Consider the following 20,736-nt stretch of genomic DNA (forward strand, 5'->3'; position numbering starts at 1 on the left):
AATTTATAAAAGCATATCTTACGCCAGAACAGGATATGATAGCCGCTCTGTAGGAATGCATATTACTGACAATCAAGAGGCCTGGAGCGCCATAACCACAGGGTGGCTGGTTCAAGCTGCACTATATTTAGCATTTTAGTCATTACGCAAACACTCTTATATAGAGCGACTCACAGTAGTTGGTGCATTCATTTTCATACTGGACTCAGGTGAGAATCGAACACAACCCTGGCGTTGCAAGTGCCATGCTCAACCAACTGAGCCACATGGCACCCTGCATTACAACTGTTCCCTTGTCAGGTATTCCCATGATGTATATAAACTTGTGGATTTATATACATCATTGAGTGATACACTAGTACAGGTATACAGTTTCCCAACCCCATGGGCCCAATAGGTGGTCCTCGTTTTTGTTCTTGCCCTAAACTGATACAACTAATTCAACTGATCAGCATAAACCATTCTGGCCGTCCCCAAGGAGAGATATGGGAAACACTAACATTAGATAATGAAGTGACGATTGGATTCATAATTCTTGACATACTGAACGTGTGACCTCTGGATACAATATCACCTGCTTGGAAGGAAAACACTCACAAGTAAAAAAAATAAAAAATAAAAAATACGTTTGCATTCAAGGATGTTGTCACCATCAAAATACTTCCTGCTTCCTGAATCATCTCACCAAGGGTTTCTCCACATAATCTATGCGGTGGTTGACTTCAGTGTTTTTCTTGCAGAATTCTGATATTTATGAGTTATTATGGCTACTACTACTTCAGCTGCGGTTACAGAACCTCCTGGATTAGAGACTCAACGCAAAGAAATCGAGTCTTTACTTCAGGAACATGAACTCCGTGCAGGGGATACTTGGTAAGACTAAAGATACTTATAACTAACCCGCCCTCTGCTCTGAATTTAAACCCTACACTGATGTACCGACAACAAATAATGACAGTGATGTCTTTGCTGTTGCTTAGATGGCGTATATCATAATCAGCATAATTTAGCATTATCTTTAGATAATGGCATTTTTTAATTGCCAAATGTGTGTTATTACTCTTGCCTGAAATATATGCGCTGGTGTTTGTGGAATGACGTTTGATCACTGCGTTATTAGCAAGTTAGCATTTTAGGGAAGAGCATGATGCGGAAAACTAGCGAGCTAACGTTATGTCAACTCACTGTAGTTGTTTGGTTAACCAACTAGTTAGTTGGATTGTGATACTATTATTACGATTAACATCACGTCACAGACTCCCAGCTGACATAACCTGTTGGGACATATCATGTCAAAGTTTTGGCTGTAGGAAGCAAGCTTACATTAGCTAGCTCCACTGCCAGCAGGCTAGCCCGCCTGTTAGCTGTTACGCTAGCTAGGAGAGGGACAGCTATCTAGTAACTTGCAATCCTTTCGGTTTAATGTCAAATTGTTGGCATTCTGTTTGTTTGCTAAAGCTTGCAGATTATAATGTGTTGTCCCTATTATTTTGAGAAAGTGAGCGCCATCTAAGTTAGCTAGCTAGCTGGCTGGTACTTTCGTTTTTGCCAGCAAAGTTTCGTTTTATTCAGAGGTGGGAAAAGTACCCGATTGTCATAGTTGAGTTGAAGTAAAAACATCTTAAATAGAAAATGACTCCAGTAAAAGTCCCCCAGTAAAATACTACTTGAGTAAAAGTCAACGTATTTGGTTTTAAATGCACTTAAGTTTCAGAAATAAATGTAAATAAATGCTAAGTATCAAAAGTAAAAGTATAAATAATTTCACTTTCCTTATATTAAACAAACCAGACGGGACGATTTTCTTGATTCAAAAAAATAATATTGACGGATAGCCAGGGGCACAGTCCAACACTCAGACATCATTTACAAACAAAGCATGTTGTGTTTAGTGAGTCCGCCAGGTCAGAGACAGTAGAGATGACCAAGGATGTTTTCTTGATAAGTGTGTGAATCGGACCATTTTCCTGTCCTGCTAAGCATTCAAAATGTAAGAAGTACTTTGGGTTTCAGGGAACATGTATGGAGTTAAAACGTATATTTTCTTTAGGAATGTAGTGAAGGACAGATACCCCCCAAAACTACTTAAGTAGTACCTTAAAGTATTTTTTACTTCAATACTTTACACCACTGGATTTATCAGTATAACACCCAGATGAGGAAGGATCGCTGCTACCGTTGTGGTTATATAAAGGCCAGGAAATCTGTGTGAAGGAATGAAACACCATTCAAGTGCTGTTTTGTCCCAACAAACTCCATTTAAAAAGGGAATTAGACCACTAACGTTAGCTAGGTAGCCATGATTTGGTAAAGGTTAGCTGCCCTAATTTTGAAATATCCATTCCTGCAATTGTGAACTTTCCATTATAGCTAGAATTGTATCAATAAATAAACCAAATGCACCCCAATCAGAAAAGAGATTGCTGTAATGATAAAATACTAGTCTAGGGGGATGTGATGTGGAGCTGTTGGTTAATTAATGTCGGCAGACAAAATATAAGTCTCCAATTTAGCTGTTCCTATAACTAACACATGCAGGTACCTGGTGGAGAGGCGATGGTATGAGCAGTGGAAGGAGTATGTGGAAACAGGAGACCAGAACTCCTCTTCTTTTCCTGGACAGATTGACAACACAGAGCTGTTTGAGGGTGAGTGTCACATCACAAAGAGGTCCTGTAACAACAGAAGACACAGTATTAAGTCAGAGACGTATCATTATGATTATGATACCCACAGAACTGGATTCATACCACCTGAAGGAGCGTCTGGTGGAGAATGAGGACTTTGTGTTGATCCCTGCTGAAGCATGGCATAAGCTTCTGGCCTGGTATGGCATGGTAGAGGTCCAGCCTGCCCTGGAGCGAAAGGTAAATGGCAATTCCACAGTAACAGTGACACTGTGACTCAGATCTTTCACTATGAAATGTATGTCAAACAAAAACTAATGATTTCAAAGTTAAACAAACAATACAACTCTATGCACAAGGACTACTTTTAAAAATGTCCATTGACAATTTTACAAAATACACATTTAATTGAAGAACAATGCAGATGCAGCACACTGTCATTCTGTGACCAAACTTTGCATTGGCACTGTTCTTCAAGTAAATACATTTTTGTAAAATGTCACTCTTAACGTGGAATTGCCCCAAAATAGAATGGTCACAGAGATGCAGAGAACCTGCAGAACCAATGGTCAAATCATATCATGTTGTACTAACTCATGTTATGGCTATGAAAAGACACAACTTCCATTGAAGGTTTTCATTTGTATTAGGCAGTACATTGACTGTTAATGCATGGTCTGTTTCAGGTGGTGGATCTGCCCAGCCTAGTCAAGGTTGAGGTCTACCCTGTGGAAATCTTCTTGTGCCTCCATAGCAACATGGAAAATGTTGTGACGGCACAGTTTAGCCGTGCTGATCACATCCGTAAGTAGAAACACATTCAAAAGATGCGTTAGTAGCTATGTTGAGTCACTGTGCACCTCTATATATATATATATATATATATATATATATATATATGTATGTATGTATGTGTGTGTGTGTGTGTTTTCCCCTTCAGATACGATTCAGAAGGTGATGATGACGCAGTTTGATGTGGTGGAGGGGGCAGAGACCCGGCTGTGGATGAAGAGCTCAGACACCAGCTGTGAGAGGCTGAGGAATGTCCACGTCAGAGTCCTCGACTCCTGCCTCAGCTCTGGCATGGTATGTCTGCTCCCCAGACTGTCAGCGTTCCGCCCCTCATCCCACCCCTCCCCACACCTACCTGCTTCCCTGGCTGTCAGCATTCCGCCCCTCATCCCACCCCTCCCCACACCTACCTGCTCCCCTGGCTGTCAGCGCTGAGATACAGTGGTAGTGTGTTTCAATGGCAGCTGTGTTGTAACATGTCCTGCCTGCATTGCAGACGGTGATCATGGAGATGAGGAATGCAGATGGTACCTGGCCCAGCTCCAGACCGCAGATCATGTGGGGGTTCTTTCTTTTAACCATTTTTCTTTCTTTGCTAATATTATCAGTGTGTCATTAGAGAATGTACTGTTGCTAATGTAGCAACGCAGATTTGTGGTAATGGTGATTCCCATATGTCGGATAAGAAAGCGTGTTGTATCTGTAGGAGTCTACACTACCTTTTTTCTTATTGTATTATTCAGTAGATGATATGTTTCTCCTTCCCTGTCTTGTAGGAGGAACTCTGTGGAGGAGCAGGACTCTTACCGGGGCCAGCCAGGAGTCTGTGGCCTCACCAATCTGGGAAACACATGTTTCATGAACTCTGCACTGCAGGTAAGTCATCATTACTACATAATGTGTCAATGCTGTACCTAAATTGAGGGACCTGGTCTATGATGGATGGATTGTGTTCCTCTCCCTGCTCTGTCCAGTGTCTCAGTAACACTCCTCCACTGACGGAGTACTTCCTGAGGAATGCCTATCTGGAGGAGCTCAACTTCACCAACCCCCTGGGCATGAAGGGGGAGATCGCAGAGGCCTACGCTGATGTCATCAAACAGATGTGGTCGGGGAGGCACTACTCTGTGGTTCCCAGGATCTTCAAGGTAGTTATCAGTGTGTCACACTCTGCCCACACTTTTATAATACATTAAAAAGGCTTGTCAGTCTGTCATGCCACGGTGTTACCATGCGTACCTTGAGAACCTTGTGTTGTTTTTCATACCAGACCAAGGTTGGTCACTTTGCCTCCCAGTTTCTGGGCTACCAGCAGCATGACTCCCAGGAGCTGCTCTCCTTCCTGCTGGACGGGCTTCATGAGGATCTCAATCGGGTAAAGAACAAGGAGTACATCGAGCTGAGGGACGCCGCTGGCAGGCCTGACCAGGTAACAACATGTAGTGGAAAGAGGGCAGGGAGAATAATGGTAAAATACTGTACCACCATGGCTCTGCAAGCTGTAGTAGACCTAAAAGGCATTTTCACACTCACCCTTTGACCTCAACGCTCAGGAAGTGGCAGAGGAGGCATGGCGTAACCACCGGAGACGGAACGACTCCGCGATTGTTGACACCTTCCACGGCTTGTTCAAGTCCACCCTGGTTTGCCCCGAGTGCCGCAAAGTGTCTGTCACCTTTGACCCCTTCTGCTACCTGAGCGTGCCCCTGCCTGTTAGCAAGGACCGGGTTATGGAGGTATTCTTCGTCTCTCTGGATCCTGTGGCCAAACCTGTTCAGGTACAATATTCATCTTCCTGTAGCTGGCCCTACATCATGCTTTTTATATGTGACCATGTGTATTGATTTATTTTTTTACTCTCCCACCAGCATCGCTTGGTTGTACCCAAAGCTGGCAAAGTGTTTGACCTGTGCTCCGTTCTCTCGGAAATGACCAACATCCCAGCCAATCAAGTAAGACGCCATTTTAAAGTCACTGTGAAATAAACAGTAGCCTCTGGTAACTCTTTTGTCATTCGTCACATAAAATGTTGAGTTGATACTGACCTGTGCTTCTCTCATTTCCTTATTTCCTATTTCAGATGGTTGTGGCTGACGTGTTCAACCATCGCTTCTATAAGCTGTACCATGCTGATGAGTCTCTAAGCTGCATCCTGGACCGGGATGACATATTTGTGTATGTAAAAAAACAGCATTTACCTCCACACCAAAAACATACTTTTGGGGCTGTTCCTGTTAGCATCTCCCCTGACACCTGTCTGTGTGTTTTCCTGATAGGTATGAGCTGAACAGAGGCTCTATGGAGGAGGAGGGGGATGAGGTGGTGCTGGCTCTGTACCTGAGGGAGCGCTCCCACTACAGGGACTACGGCTCAGGCAGCAGCAGCTACGGGACGTCCCTGTTCGGACACCCACTGCTCATGACCGTGCCTCGAGGCCAGTGCAGCCGTGACGCCCTCTATCACCTCTTCCTGCAGCGGCTAGCGTGAGTTACTGTCACAGACCAAACATCAGCTAAAAGAGTCCATGCTTTATAATGGAGGTTCTTATCAAGTTTGATTGTGATAACTGGTTGTAAAGATGCTGTACTGTGTCTGAAAGATGGTGCGATGATGTTTCCGCAGGCGGTATGTCCGACCACCAGATCCCTCGGAGGAGGAGGATGAGGAGGAGGGTGAAGATGATGATGATGACGACGATGAGGAGGAAGAATTGTACAAGACCCAGACCAATGGTGTCAGCTACGGTAACTGAGCTCTAAAATTCTCACTTAGCAAATCATTGATACGCTGGACAGAATGGATTTCTACAAACTCACGATTTTACTTATTGTCTCCACTCCACAATGTTGTCTGTCTCCACAGATGACGGCGAGGATGACTGTGAGAGGCCAGAACCCTCCAAGAGGGATCACTGTTGTGATGGTGTCGGCCAAGGGCCTGCTGTGACCCAGACTCAGCCAGACCAGACCCAGGAGTCTGGAGGAGAGGCACAAGCTGACGAGGGGGCCAGCAGTGAGGTCAGGGCAGGGTGCAGCACAGAGGACAGTGCCTCGACATCCTGCAGTGCCTCGGCATCCTGCAGTGATGGAGCCAGTGGTGGTGCTGGAGCCAGTGGTGGTGCTGGAGCCAGTGGTGGTGCTGGAGCCAGTGGTGGTGCTGGAGCCAGTGGTGGTGCTGGAGCCAGTGGTGGTGCTAGTGTTGATGCCAGTGCTACAGGCCCAACAGACAGCCAGCAGGGTGCAGGCCACCAGCAGCCATGTGAGGAGGAGGAGGAGGAGAGGGGTGAGTGCCCCCCCTGCCTGCCACAGGCCAACAGGAGGCAGGCAAAGAGAAAGGGCTGCGAGGCCAGACGGAGGAAGCTGCTCTTCTCCATCCAGGCGGTCAACTCCAACGGCACCACAGAGAGAGGCATGGGAGAGGACGGCAGTGCCTTCTCTTTTAGCTGTGAGTCTCAGACATCACTTTCACACTGCCAACTGCTTTGTCACTCCTGTAGCTAGGCTCATATACACTGTCTATAGAGCAGTATGTGGACACTCCTTTAAATTAGTGGATTCAGCTATTTTAGCCACACCCATTGCTGACGGGTGTATAAAATCGAGCACACTGCCATGCAATCTCCATAGACAAACATTAGCAGTAGAATGGCCTTATGAAGAGCTCAGTGACTTTCAATGTGGCACCGCCATAGAATGCTACCTTTCCAACAAGTCAAATTTCTGCCCTGCTAGAGCTGCCCCGGTCAACTGTAAGTGCTGTTATTTTGTAGTGGAAATGTCTAGGAGCCACAACGGCTCAGCCGCAAAGTGGTAGGCCACATAAGTTCACAGAACAGGACCGCTGAAGTGCATATCGCGTAAAAATTGTCTGTCCTCGGTTGCAACATCACCACCGAGTTCCAAAATGTCTCTGGAAGCAACGTCCGCACAAGAACTGTTCGTCGGGAGCTTCATGAAATGGGTTTCCATGGCCGAGCAGCCGCACACAAGCCTAAGATGTGCAATGCCAATCGTTGGCTGGAGTGGTGTAATGCTCACCACCATTGGACTCTGGAGCAGTGGAAACGCGTTGTCTGGAGTGATGAATCACTCTTCACCATCTAGCAGTGCGACGGACAAATCTGGGTTTGGTGGATGCCAGGAGAACGCTACTTGCCCCAATGCATAGTGCCAACTGTAATTTTTGGTGGAGGAGGAATAATTGTCTGGGCTGTTTTTCATGGTTCAGGCCAGGCCCCATTTAGTTCCAGTGAAGGGACATCTTAATGCCACCTTAATATATACAATGACATTCTAGACCATTCTATGCTTCCAGCTTTGTAGATCATTTTTAAATGTAACCTTTATTTAACTATGCAATTCAGTTAAGAACAAATTCTTATGTACGGCCTACCGTGGAACAGTGGGTTAACTATCTTGTTCAGGGGCAGAACGACAGATTTTTACCTTGTGAGCTCGGGGATTCGATCCAGCAACCTTTCAGTAACTGGCCCAACGCTCTAACCACAAGGCTACCTGCCGCCCAACAAAGCGAGGTCCATACAGAAATGGTTTGTTGAGATTGGTGTGGAAGAACATGACTGGCCTGCACAGAGCTCTGACCTCAACACCATCAAACACCTTTAGGATGAATTGGAACACATACTGCGAGCCAGGCCTAATCGCCCAACATCACTAATGCTCCTGTGGCATTAGTCCCCCGCAGCAATGTTCCAACATCTAGTGGAAAGCCTTCCCAGAAAAGTGGAGGCTGTTACAGCAGCGAATGGAGGACCAACTCCATATTGATGTCCATGATTTTGGAATGAGATGTTCGTCAAGCAGGTGTCCACATACATTTGGCCACGTAGTGTACTTTTCCTTTGTTTTGGAGCTTAGTAGCTGGACATTTGATGTGATATTACTGTATCTCTTTCACAGCTCAACCATATGTAGCCATGGACTGGGATCCTGACATGAAGAAGAAATACTACAACGAGAATGAGGCAGAGGTATGTGTGAATAATGCTTTACAGTATATGTGTTATTAAAGTGTGAAGGTGTTAAATGTGTTTGGGCCTGCTTGCTGGTCATTTAGCTCACTCCAGAACTCCTTCCATCCACAGAAGTATGTGAAACACCAAAGCATGGAGGTTCCTCACCAGCAGACCACAGTGCAGCTGCAGGAGTGCATTGAGCTCTTCACCACTGTGGAGACCTTGGAGGAAGAAAACCCTTGGTACTACTGCCCCACACCTGTTATTTCTATCTATCCTACCCTATCTGTCCTCCTGTGCCATTGGAAACTATTCAGGCCCCTTGACATTTTCCACATTTTGTTACGTTACAGCCTTATTGTAACATTGATTAAATACAAAATAAAATCCTCAGCAATCTACACACAATACCTCATAATGACAAAGCAAAAACTGTTCAAATATATTTTTTAAATTACATACGTTTTCAGACCCTTTGTGATGAGACTCAAAATTGAGCTCAGGTGCACCCTGTTTCCTTTGATTGTGCTTGATGTTTCTTCAACTTGATTGAAGTCTACCTGAGGTAAATTAAATTGATTGGACATGATTTGGAAAAGCACACACCCGTCTATATAAGGTCCCACAGTTGACAGTAAATGTCAGAGCAAAAACCAAGCCATGAGGTTGAAGAAGTTGTCTGTAGAGCTCAGAGACAGGATTGTGTCGAGGCACAGATCTGGGGAAGGGTAACAAAACATTTCTGCAGCATTGAAGGTCCCCAAGAACACATTGGCCTCCATTATTTATAAATGAAAGAAGTTTGGAACCACCAAGACTCTTCCTAGAGCTTTACAGTATCTATCTTTCTATCTACTGTATTTATCTATGTACAGTATCTATATCTACACTACACTATCGATCTATTTAAAGTATTTATATATAATCTACAGTATTTATCTATTTACTGTATACTGTAGATTTTATTTAACCTTTTTAACTTTAACTTAGATGCTATAGATATCTACTGTAGGTAGATACTATAGTATCTAAGTTAAATAAATAGGATCTGTCCGTCTACAGTATCTCTATCCATCTACAGTATCTATCGATCTCTGTCTAATAAGAATGATGCTGAATAGAGTTCAAATGTCCGTTTTCCCAGAAAAATACTTAATATTTTTTACATCAGTAACATATTACAACTTACTGCTAAATACTGTTGTGATTTGTGTGCAATGGTCTTCTAAAGATGTGTTGCATGTGTTTTCTGCAGGTACTGCCCAATGTGTAAGAAACACCAACTGGCCACGAAGAAACTGGACCTGTGGTCACTGCCGGAGGTTCTCATCATCCACCTGAAGCGCTTCTCTTACACCAAGTACTCCAGGGAGAAGCTGGACATCATCGTTGACTTCCCTCTCAGGTTAGTTACATCCTGTCTGTGTCTTCTACACTGAACAAAAATATAAATGCAACATGTAAAGTGTTGGTCCCATGTTTCATGAGCTGAAATAAAATGTATTTTTTCATACACACAGTAAGTTTATTTCTCTATAATTCTGTGCACAAATTTGTTTACACCCCTGTTAATCAGCATTTCTCCTCAGCCAAGATAATCCATCCACCTGACAGGTATGGCATATCAAGAAGCTGATTAAACAGCATGATCATTACGCAGGTGCACATTGTGACCATAAAAGGCCACCCTACAATGTGCAGTTTTGTCACACAACACAGTGCCACAGATGTCTCAGGTTTTGAGGGAGCGTGCAATTGGCATGCTGACTGCAGTTATGTCCACCAGAGCTGTTCCCAGAGAATTTTATGATAATTTCTCTACCATACCATAAGCCCCCTCCAACGTCGTTTAGAGAATTTGGCAGTACGTCCACCCAGCCTCCCAACCGCAGACCATGTGTAACCACCCCAGCCCATGACCTCCACATTCGGATTCATCACCTGTGGGATCGTCTGAGACCAGCCACCCAGACAGCTGATGAAACTGAGGAGTATTTCTATCTATAATAAAGCCCTTTCTGTGGGGTGAAAAACTCATTCTGATTGGCTGGGCCTGGCTCCCCAGTGGGTGCTCTCCCCCTCCCAGGCCCACCCATGGCTGTGCCCCTATCATGTCATGAAATCCATAGATTAGGGCCTAATGAATTTATTTCACTTGACAGATTTCCTTATATGAACTGTAACTCAGTAAAGTCATTGTTGTATTTATAGTTTTGTTCAGTATAATAATAAACATTCTGTCCACATGGTTTTACGTGGGGAGGATGTCAGTGTGACTAGTGTAAACTCTAAGCCACTACAGAGTTTAGTGTTGAGAGGAGCTATCCTAATCCAACCCTATTGCTCTTTATTGCAGACACCTCGACTTTTCAGGTTGTCTGCTGAGGAAGACCGGTACAAACGGAGAGCCGCCCAGCCGATATGATCTGATAGCAGTTTCCAACCACTACGGCGGACTCAGAGATGGGCATTGTGAGACGCTGCTTTTGTATGTCATACTTTGATATGCCTTCAAGTCAGTGTTTAACATTTCTCTCCTCTCTCGACAGACACCAGTTATGCCCGGAACAAAGACAACGGACAATGGTATTACTTCGATGACAGCAAGGTGACATATGCAAGGGAGGAACAAATTGTGGTAAGTTTAGCTAAAGAACAGCTGAGAATTATACATTTTTGTTGTCTTGCAATGTCATGATCTCCCCTCCTTTGCCTATTACCCTCCCCTTCTAGACCAATGCTGCCTACCTCCTGTTCTACCACCGACAAGATAAGATTCGCCAGCCCACCTTACCCGCCCCCTTGGACAGCTCCTCTCCCACCCAGCCTGCTAATGATGTCTCTTCCCCCAAACACGATGGGATGGAGGGAGCCACTCCCTGTGTCAACATGGAAACAGACTGAAGCAGATTTGTTAGTTTTCTTTTTCCTGAGTTGATGGGGCTTTTTGATTTTGTATTGTTTTATTCCTTTTCTATTCCAAAAAAACTTGAACCTTCTTCCTCTGTTCTGCATTGAACAAGGAGTGAGAGGCTAGATTCTCAGGCCGGTGGAGAAGAGTGAGGAATACAATTTATTCTTTCTTTTTTGTTGGTTTTTTGGATTATTGAGTAAATCTGGGGACACCAATATAGTAGAACATTGAATGATGAAATCTGTCATTGCTTAATCAGACTAAGGTATGCAGTGTCTGTCTATGCTGATGCCAAATGGACCTCTTAGTGATTGGATATAGTCAATCATAATTTAGATGATTCAAGACCTATGAATTGTGAATATCTGTGCACCACTATCTATCTGTACTGTGATGCACTGCTGGAAAGATGACCTCTAACTTTGATCCACTGCTGTGCTTCTTAATTGAGCTGAAATCGAGGCAGATTTCCTTGAGGCTGTTTGAATAGATTTGAATGCATTTTGCTCTAGAAGGTAAATCACAATGTATGAGGTTAAAGGCTCAGTGCAGTCAAACTTGATTTCCTGTGTTTTATATATTTCCTCATTATGAGGTTGGAATAATACTGTGAAATTGTGAAAATTATGCCCTTTTGGTGTAAGCTATTTTGAAAAGCAGACCTGAATTTCAGCTTGATTTCCATGGGTGGAGTTTTGGCATGCCTTGTGACATCACCAGGCGTTATAAGTTAGACCAATAACAGTTTCAAACCTCCCTACCAATAACGGCTAGTTTTCAGGATACATATCCCTCCAATTATGGCTCATTCAATACAACTCAGAAATATCTGACTTCAGTGCCTTCAAGACAACTGAGAACTCTGAGAAGAAAAAGAAAAACTCTGACTGGTAAAAATAGTTTGAACGGTCATCCACCTCGGAATTCCGAATCGGAAACTGTGGCATCTTTCTAGAACTCCGACTGTCTGACTTGAAGATCACTGACATCATGATTTGACCTCGCCCCCCCCATAAAAAAAAATAGATATATTAAATCACAGTAAGGTACTTAATTGTTACACAGAAATGATTTGATATTCAGATCATAAGGGAAAATCCACTCAAAAGCTGTCTTTTGTTATTTTTCCATTAGTCATCATGATGATGTGGTCAGTGACCCTTTGCTTCTTGAATGTCCAATATCTTGAAAACTTGACTGCTGACATGGAAAACATGTTGTGACCGTGTCAACAGTGTACTATTGAAAAATACACCAAAAGAGAGTATTTTTTTTTTTTTTTTTGTGGATTTACACTTTAACAGCATGGATAACCTGGTTTGAGTTAACTCCTGATTTTAAAATTAGATTACATTCTCCTATTACTCTGTTTTCTTTATATCAAGAACTGCATTAACCGAAACATTGCAATGTGATTTATATGGAACATAAAGGTGAAGAAAACCATAGTATTAGAAGCAGACACTTTGAATACCGTTGGAGGCGTTGTATATTTTCTCTTGCGATCCATTATTTGTTTTTCATTGAATTATCAGACACACATAAATTGGGCCTCTTGGTGCTCATGGACATATTTCTAGTTAGGATTAGTTTTCCACTATCAACAGTGATTTTGAGATAGAATCTCTGGTGCAGGACATAAACAGATGCATATTTTTTGGATTCAAATATAATTTGTACTCTTTTAGTAGAAGCAAATAAATGGCTACATCTTTAAAATTAGATATTAGTTTAATTTTATTCTGTGCAATTTCTTAATGACGAGCAATGGATAGAGAGCTCTAAAATGATTTTTTAAAGCGCATCTGTACAGTATTTTTCTATTGTAATAAATGTTTTGTCTTTGGTCATCTGATTCAGAGACAGGGATGGGGTGAATTAATTGACTTTGTTAATAGATTAAATATTTTATTGTATACTCATCTTTTGATATTAATAAATGATTACTATAGCCAGTAGGCATGAGGTAGATTTTACACTTTTACATGACATCCTGGCTTTCCTTATCTTTTTTACCAGTAAATGATCAGGGTTTACAATCCGATCGAAGGTGGCTGTGAGAGCTGGTTAACTCGAGACCTTTAGAGATGTCGTTTAGATTGGGCTGTGGCCATGCTCTGAATGGCAAGGCCTGCTTAGTTTGGGATGTTCATTATTTTCCTGAGAGAGCAATATGCAGTATGTAGTTGTCAATATGCAGTTTATAAAAACTGGAGCGGAAGGCCATTATACTGCCTAAAAACCTGTAAAAGGTCAATCTTCATATTTTTAGTTTGTCAATCACATTGGTACAATATGTTCAGGCACACACAAGGTTAATGCCAGCCAGCCTGACTACACAATTATCTTATTCACCAACACCCGTTTTTTTCTGAAATTGCTGTTCAAAACATAAAGCCATTTTGTACAATGGAGTGACTGCAATGATTATATTCTTGTATCAACATGCGATTGGTGATGCTGCAGTAAATGTCTGGGCTTTTAGTGGGAACAGAGGCACTCTCCAAGGTAGTTTAGTGTTTTCTGAGTGATCTGGAAGAGGCCAAGCTGCCATCCCAAACATATTCCTTGGTCCTCCAGAACTACTTAACGTCCAGTACGATACATGAATGTCCACATTTAGGATGTTGCAGTGCACTGAATACTGTACCCACTTTCTTATACGAGAAACTTTTTTACATAAAGTTTTCATATTCATACCTTAATGAAAATGGGCATTTCACACCTGCATCATCTTCCCCTTCTGTCCCCAATGTTACTTTGACACAATGCAGTGATGTTGCTACTTTGCGATGAGTATGTGAAATAAAATAAAATGTCTGATTCATTCTTATACATTGTATGTGTATAATACTTCAGCCTCAGGATGACATGGCTAAACATCTAATTATGCAGTCCTCAGATGTACCATACATACTACACATTGCTTTTTCTACACAGAGATCAGGCATTCCACGTAATTGATGAAACATACACTTTACGAGAAAACCTTCAGATCTGCAGATAATTTATTTCTAAATCTCCACAGCCAAGCAGATGGTATATTTCCAATACATCCTCACTTCCCCATATCACCACCTCTTCTGGCACAGATACAAAAACATCAGCTCCAATGGACAGGCTACATCTCATTCAATTATACAGTACAGCAAAAGCAGATGTTTTGGCAAGATTTTGTATGTTTAAAAATGCTTAAATGGTATTGGGAGCTAATCATGTAACACCAGTTCACCTCTGAAAGAGACACCGCAGGCACAGAATAGCTGAAGAAAAACAACTTTTTTTTTTTTTTACTCCTGAGAACCTTACAACTTAAACAAACACAAGCAATGCAGACAATATCAGAGATGAGGCCTTGGTTCACACACACACACAGAGAGAACAAGCAATTTCAGAAATGTGCAGAGAAGCATGTCTGAAATTAATCAACACAACCAAACTATTTTCTACAAATAATACATCTGTGTGATGCACTGATATTTGAATGCAGAATGAAATCAGTTAACAGTAAGGCGTAATAGTGAAAAATTGCAAGGCAAATAAAACTAAGCTGAGAACATGCATAATTTACATTCAACTTACACAACAAAACAAATAGGCATTAGTTGTCATTAAATTAATGTCAGAGGTTAAATATGTTTGCCTTTCTATTGTTTTTTTTATTATTGCCTTGAGCCAAAAATATACTGTTTAGGTATCACATTCATATTTAAGACATTTTTTTTTATATATATATTTTTTTACAACTGCCTCAGAGAACCCTGATGATACACTGTATCACAGAAACTGGCTGGCCAATAACCTAATTAGAACATTGTGGCTTTTATCTCTTGACTAAAGATTCCACAAAAGTTCAGATCTCGAGACATCAGCTCCTCCTCAACGTTCTCCAGGGCCCATTTGTGCTCCACAATCTCCAACGCCTCCCATTCACTCTGAAAGAACAAGGGAGACAGGCTTAAAAAAGAAAACCCCTACTAGTATGAAAACTGGCTCCAACAACCACTATGTCTTTGATTTAAGTCCATCATTACACAATAACTAATTGCCCCAGGATAGAACAAAATCATATCCTCATGACTTTAGATGAAAGTATATTAGCAAGATTAGACATTAAAGCTTAATGATTGACGGTGATCGTCCACGTACAGCTAGCTAATGCTGAGAGACTGACATCAAGGCTGCTTGTTTCTCACCTTAAAGGCCTTGTTAGGATCAGGCGGCATGGCCATGGCAGCGCCAGTCATCTGATCCTGCATGATCCTCGACTGATCCGCAGCTGGAACACAAGACCAACAGTCATCATGTAATACGAAAATGTGCCCGCCACATCGTACCTCAGTTGGGTTGCAACTGGGACAAGTACAGTAAACAACTCTGAAATGCATTCACAAGGTAGATACAGTATTCTGTTAACAGAGTTCTAAAACGAGTTGTTCTAACATGTTTTCTACATTAACAAAGGTACCAAGTCTTTCTGTATTCTTGTTAAACATATACACTATGAAAATGGCAAAGACTTGGCATTATTTAGCTTACCATTGTCCTGTCCAAGAATGAGGCTGTACATACTCCTCAGTCCAAAAACATTAAGGAAATACCAAGAGGCTGAGCTCACCCTAGAAACAATTACAAATAAAATAATCTACTGAATCACATCCTCAACATAGGAATATACTGAATCACATCCTAAAGATTGTCTTGACAAGACTGCAATTGGATCATTCCTACCATACAACTCTATGCAAAATGACTAATTTGATCAATTTACACAGTAAAAAAAATTAACTGTGCTGATGCTAAGTTTGGTACCAGAATAACAGTAAAATCTCCCTCGGTTGTATTCTGTTGCCAAACTTTGTATCTGCACAATTCTTCCTGTAAATGTGTTTTTGTAAAATGTTCAGTGGAAATTGTTAGAAGTTGTGCATAGAGGTCCATTCTATAGTTTGTTAAACTTCAAGAGGTTTTTGTTAGGTATACATTTTCTGCAGAATTCCATTACCCTTGAATTACCCAAAGTATGTTTCTATTTATGCTTTGCTGGTGTAATTAAAAGGCTGGTTGAAAACAACAGACAACTGAATGAAAGGAATACTGTACCAGGATGCATCAAGAGACAACAGTTCAATTCCACGCTGCAGCATTGGTTTGAATCTCAATGTCAGAGGAAAGGGAACCTTAGCTGTGGGGGGAAAACGATTATTAACAGTGTTCAATACCACTTCAATACAATAGTAAGTGGCTGTGGTGTAATTATATTGCAAACCATTCAGGATGACTGTATATTATGTAGGCATCGTTTCCTATCTAATTATTGGACCAATTTTGCAAGTTCAACATCTAACATGAGGTTATGCAGGGCAGTCAATGTCCCTAACAGGCTGAACTTACTGATGACAAAGCCAGAGAATGCCCAGTTGATCCATCCTCCAATCACAATCATGGGAAGTACATTGGTCAGATTTCCCTTCATCATGTCAGTCAGCATGCTGGTATCTGAAAAAGGGAAGTGTTGTTGAATAATTGTGTGTAGCACAGCAGTAAAAAAAAAAAAATGTTACCACATTTTAATGCATCTCTGAGAGTGAGAAAATGTGTTGCTAATCTCATTTATAAGAATGGAACTAAAATAGACTGTCAAAGTGGGAAGAACACAAATAGTTAGATTGACTCACCAGTCATTGGGTTTTTGGGAGTCACCTTTCGCTTGACCTTCTTGAAGAACCCAGTCTCCGCATCATTGAAATATTGCTTTCGCATGTTAAATGACTACAAAAAAATATATAAATTTATTCTCTAACACACACTAGGAATAGAACATTTCAGAATATAAAAAATATTACGCAAATCTTACTTGTTTAGGGATATACTTTCCATTTTCTCTTAAGATGCGGCTACGCAGAAGGACTTGGCTGCAAATGTCAATTTAAGGTTATAGTAAGCAATAAGCTGACATATTTAGTAATCATGATTACAACAGTTTGCCTAAAGTTTCTCATACCATGGGATAACAGTATTTCAGTCAGTTAACTCACCTGTCTGACACCTGTTCCAGATCAACTTTTTTGTCACTTTGCAGGAGTTGGGTGACATAGTGACGGATAATTCCAACGCAAAATGTAATCAATACAATTGGTAAAACCACCCATATTCGGATACTTGAATCCAGAAGCAACTCAGCCATGTTTTTTAACTGGTTAGCGTACCTACAGGACTATTCTGTGAAGGAAAAAAGACAGTTGAACAAATAACGTTATCCTAATAGATTGTGAGCTGCTCAAGTCACTAGACAAATAACTTCCTCGTTCTAGGCTGTCCTGAAAGCGTTGCTTACTATCTTTGGCTCGGATCTTTAGTTGACACGACCGCCCTAGGGGGCTTCCTGTAACTTAACTTAGCTAGCTGCTAGTTCGCATATAGCATGCTACCCAAATAGGTTTCCTTAAATAATTGAATAAGACAAGACCGTCTCCAACCACCGATTATTGAAAGGAGTGAGTGTAGCCATCCAAACAACAACCGTATTTTTCACATACGTTAATATATTAATTAAATGATAAGCTCAAATAACGCGTTTATACCTTTTTTAAGTCCAATTCTCCGACCATCAGAGAAGCGAGCGCTCTTTCTTCTGACCTTTGAACTCCATAACGCTTTGACCCCTGACGTATGATCAAATACGGTCATTATGCAGAATGATATTATGTATTTTCTGAAGATAGAAAGCATCCACATTTAAATAATCAATAATACATTTTAGTTCAACCAATTAATTATCTAATTCATGTAGTTTCAGCTGTCGAAAAACGGTGCGTGCTATTAGGGATCCTTGGGACGTCCCCATTGAATTAAAACATTATGGATAAACTGACTAGATTTACATGTCTCTCCACCCTAGCAATGGGAGAGTCGTTGTCCACATAGCGACATGTTGGGCTTTCTAGCTCCCGCTTATACTTTCTCTGGATTGGTGGATACATTTCATTACTGTAATCCTTTTTGAAATATATGATGAGGGTTGTTGACCTCAACTGCATTCATACCATGGCATTGTTGAATAGTTGTTTCTGATTGGGAATTCTAAGGGAATTCTAGAACGTGCATTATTTCCGTATAACACACAGTATATCAGCACAGTAGAATTCAATGGCTATAGTTCATTCCCACATGTTGTTTGAACTGCATTTGAAAGCAAAAGTCAAATTGAAAACCTTATCGGCACTGTTGAATTCGATTTTCATAAAAGCAAACTAGGAGTGATGTTTTGGTTAGCTAAACTAGCTAATTTGTTTCGTTACCAAGACAACAACTGTAGCTATCTAGTAAACATGCTAGCTACTTCAGTGGATGTTTGAACACATTTCTATCAGCAAATGTAGCTAAATTATAGCCATGGTATAAAATGGATAATCAAATCGGGGTTATGCATACTCAGGAAAATAATTACAACTCACTTTCATTATCCATTATGTATTAAATTGGGAGAGATGCTATGCTACTAGCCTCATGCCATGAATCTGCATATCAATCTCCAGACAACTCCGATAAATAGTGTTTTTCCTCAAAGATGCCGGGATGTCACGTGTCCACCTTATATCAGTACACTCGTAACAACTTAAGCATTACGAAACGTATATTTAATTAAATAAACCACACATAGTAAATAAGCCATAAATGTTTTTGTTCACCAAATTCAACACTCTTTTCGAACTCCATACAAAAAAATCCCTGTTTTGTGTGCGAAAAAACTCCACCTGCTGGAAGGAGACCGCTGAGTTGGGCCTCTCGCTCTCAATTCAAAGGGCTTTATTGGCATGGGAAACATGTGTTTTCATTGCCAAAGCAAATTAAATGGATAAACAAAAGTGAAATAAACAACAGAGTTAACAGTAAATATTACACTCACAAGTTCCAAAATAATAGAGACATGTCATATGTCTATATACAGTGTTGTAACGATGTGCAAATAGTTAAAGTACAAAAGGGAAAATAAATCAACATAAATATGGGTTGTATTTACAATGGTGTTTGTTCTTCACTGTTTGCCCTTTTCTTGTGGCAACAGGTCACAAATCTTGCTGCTGTGATGGCACACTGAGGTATTTCACCCAATGGGAGTTTATCAAAATTGGATTTGTTCTCTCTCTCTTCCTCTCTGTTGAAGTTGACATTTTAAATGGTAAGAGTTAGGGTTTAGGGTAGGTACGTCCCGAGGAAGTCGGATAGCACTAACCATCGAAAAACTGAAAAAAGTTCAGAAGAGCTAGCTACTTCCGTTTCCGGTACATGCAAGGGGATGTGAAAATCCGTTCCCCCAGCAAGACCTAGCAAGAATATGGACGTGACCTCGGCGATTTCCCTTAAAAGTCCCACAATGAAGATTGTAAAAAAAAAAAAAATGGTCGAAATTCGTAACATTTTATGAGGAAATCTTAGTAGACTTAGATTTTTTTTCTTGATGAAAGTGAATCACCTTTATAACACAAATAATATTATATCGTTGACATTATTGTTAACAGCAATACACGTAATGATTATTAGATAGTTATTAGAGTAACAACGAGAATACAAATAACACATTATTTATAATGCTACTATTAATTATAAATTATAGTAACAATATAATTAACATTGCTAATTAACACATCGTACTGCACAATGTTTATTACGTTTTTCATATTGGACATACATATTGCACCGTACATAATTCCCTGAATGTACAGTAGTGTTGAAGTAAAAGGGGGTCCATTCTACTCAAGAGCACTTTTAGTTTCCAAATCCACAGAGTTTACACCTAGAGGAGTGTCACTGCACATTGTACTTTCCTTAAAGAGTGGCCAATCACAAATGTAATAGCTTTTTCATATTGGACATACAGTGCCTTGCAAAAGTATTCACCCCCATTGGCGTTTCTCTTATTTTGTTGCATAACAACCTGTAATTGAAATTGATTTGTATTTTTATTTCATGTAATGGACATACACAAAATGGTCCAAATTGGTGAAGTGAAAAAAAACTTGTTTTAAAAAATAAATTAAAAATTAAAAACAGAAAAGTGGTGTGTGCATATGTATTCACCGCCTTTGCTATGAAGCCCCTAAATAAGATCTGGTGCAACCAATTACCTTCAGAAGTCACATACTTGCTCTTGCTCTCGCTGCTGGTGATTCTCTGATCCACCTCTACGCAGACGACACCATTCTGTATACCTCTGGCCCTTTTTTGGACACTGTGGTAACTAACCTCCAGACGAGCTTCAATGCTATACAACTCTCCTTCCGTGGCCTCCAACTGCTCTTAAATGCAAGTAAAACTAAATGCATGCTCTTCAACCGATCGCTGCCCGCACCTGCCCGCCTGTCCAGCATCATTACTCTGGACGGTTCTGATTTAGAATATGTGGACAACTACAAATACCTAGGGGT

At 41.0% G+C, this 20,736-nt stretch overlaps 2 protein-coding genes across 3 annotated transcripts; one reads left to right on the plus strand and one right to left on the minus strand.

The window, feature by feature from the left end:
* Nucleotides 1-664: 664 nt before the first annotated feature.
* Nucleotides 665-14,141, plus strand: usp11 (ubiquitin specific peptidase 11). The gene is made up of 21 exons (XM_020459539.2): nt 665-873; nt 2,539-2,648; nt 2,737-2,867; nt 3,314-3,431; nt 3,568-3,713; nt 3,916-3,977; nt 4,196-4,295; nt 4,394-4,567; nt 4,690-4,848; nt 4,973-5,197; nt 5,288-5,371; nt 5,500-5,594; nt 5,696-5,902; nt 6,042-6,163; nt 6,282-6,863; nt 8,339-8,409; nt 8,524-8,636; nt 9,650-9,799; nt 10,751-10,866; nt 10,944-11,032; nt 11,128-14,141. The coding sequence occupies exons 1-21, from the start codon at nt 764-766 to the stop codon at nt 11,296-11,298; spliced, it is 3,135 nt and encodes a 1,044-aa protein (XP_020315128.1). The 5' UTR covers nt 665-763; the 3' UTR covers nt 11,299-14,141.
* A 157-nt stretch (nt 14,142-14,298) lies between these two features.
* LOC109869413 (ER membrane protein complex subunit 3) lies at nt 14,299-18,020 on the minus strand. 2 transcript variants are annotated; one of them, XM_020459540.2, is made up of 9 exons: nt 17,893-18,020; nt 17,347-17,530; nt 17,166-17,223; nt 16,987-17,080; nt 16,703-16,807; nt 16,412-16,493; nt 15,848-15,927; nt 15,505-15,587; nt 14,299-15,243 (listed from the first exon to the last, which is right to left on the minus strand). In XM_020459540.2, the coding sequence occupies exons 2-9, from the start codon at nt 17,493-17,495 to the stop codon at nt 15,115-15,117; spliced, it is 780 nt and encodes a 259-aa protein (XP_020315129.1). In that variant the 5' UTR covers nt 17,496-17,530; nt 17,893-18,020; the 3' UTR covers nt 14,299-15,114. The 2 variants fall into 2 exon arrangements, with proteins under 2 accessions (XP_020315129.1, XP_020315130.1); XM_020459541.2 differs by lacking the exon at nt 17,893-18,020 and adding an exon at nt 17,646-17,868.
* Nucleotides 18,021-20,736: the final 2,716 nt, after the last annotated feature.

The sequence above is a fragment of the Oncorhynchus kisutch genome, linkage group LG24 (genome assembly GCF_002021735.2).
Source record: "Oncorhynchus kisutch isolate 150728-3 linkage group LG24, Okis_V2, whole genome shotgun sequence".
NCBI lineage: Eukaryota > Metazoa > Chordata > Actinopteri > Salmoniformes > Salmonidae > Oncorhynchus > Oncorhynchus kisutch.

Excerpts from the sequence above, each read along its gene's own strand:
- usp11 (XM_020459539.2), top strand. The coding sequence starts at position 764 with ATGGCTACTACTACTTCAGCTGCGGTTACAGAACCTCCTGGATTAGAG. Across the intron at positions 5,198-5,287 it reads CTGTGGCCAAACCTGTTCAG|CATCGCTTGGTTGTACCCAA; the intron begins GTACAATATTCA and ends CTCTCCCACCAG. Across the intron at positions 5,372-5,499 it reads CCAACATCCCAGCCAATCAA|ATGGTTGTGGCTGACGTGTT; the intron begins GTAAGACGCCAT and ends TTCCTATTTCAG.
- LOC109869413 (XM_020459540.2), bottom strand. The coding sequence starts at position 17,495 with ATGGCTGAGTTGCTTCTGGATTCAAGTATCCGAATATGGGTGGTTTTA. Across the intron at positions 16,808-16,986 it reads TCCCAAAAACCCAATGACTG|ATACCAGCATGCTGACTGAC; the intron begins GTGAGTCAATCT and ends TCCCTTTTTCAG. Across the intron at positions 15,588-15,847 it reads CATTCTTGGACAGGACAATG|CTGCGGATCAGTCGAGGATC; the intron begins GTAAGCTAAATA and ends CTTGTGTTCCAG.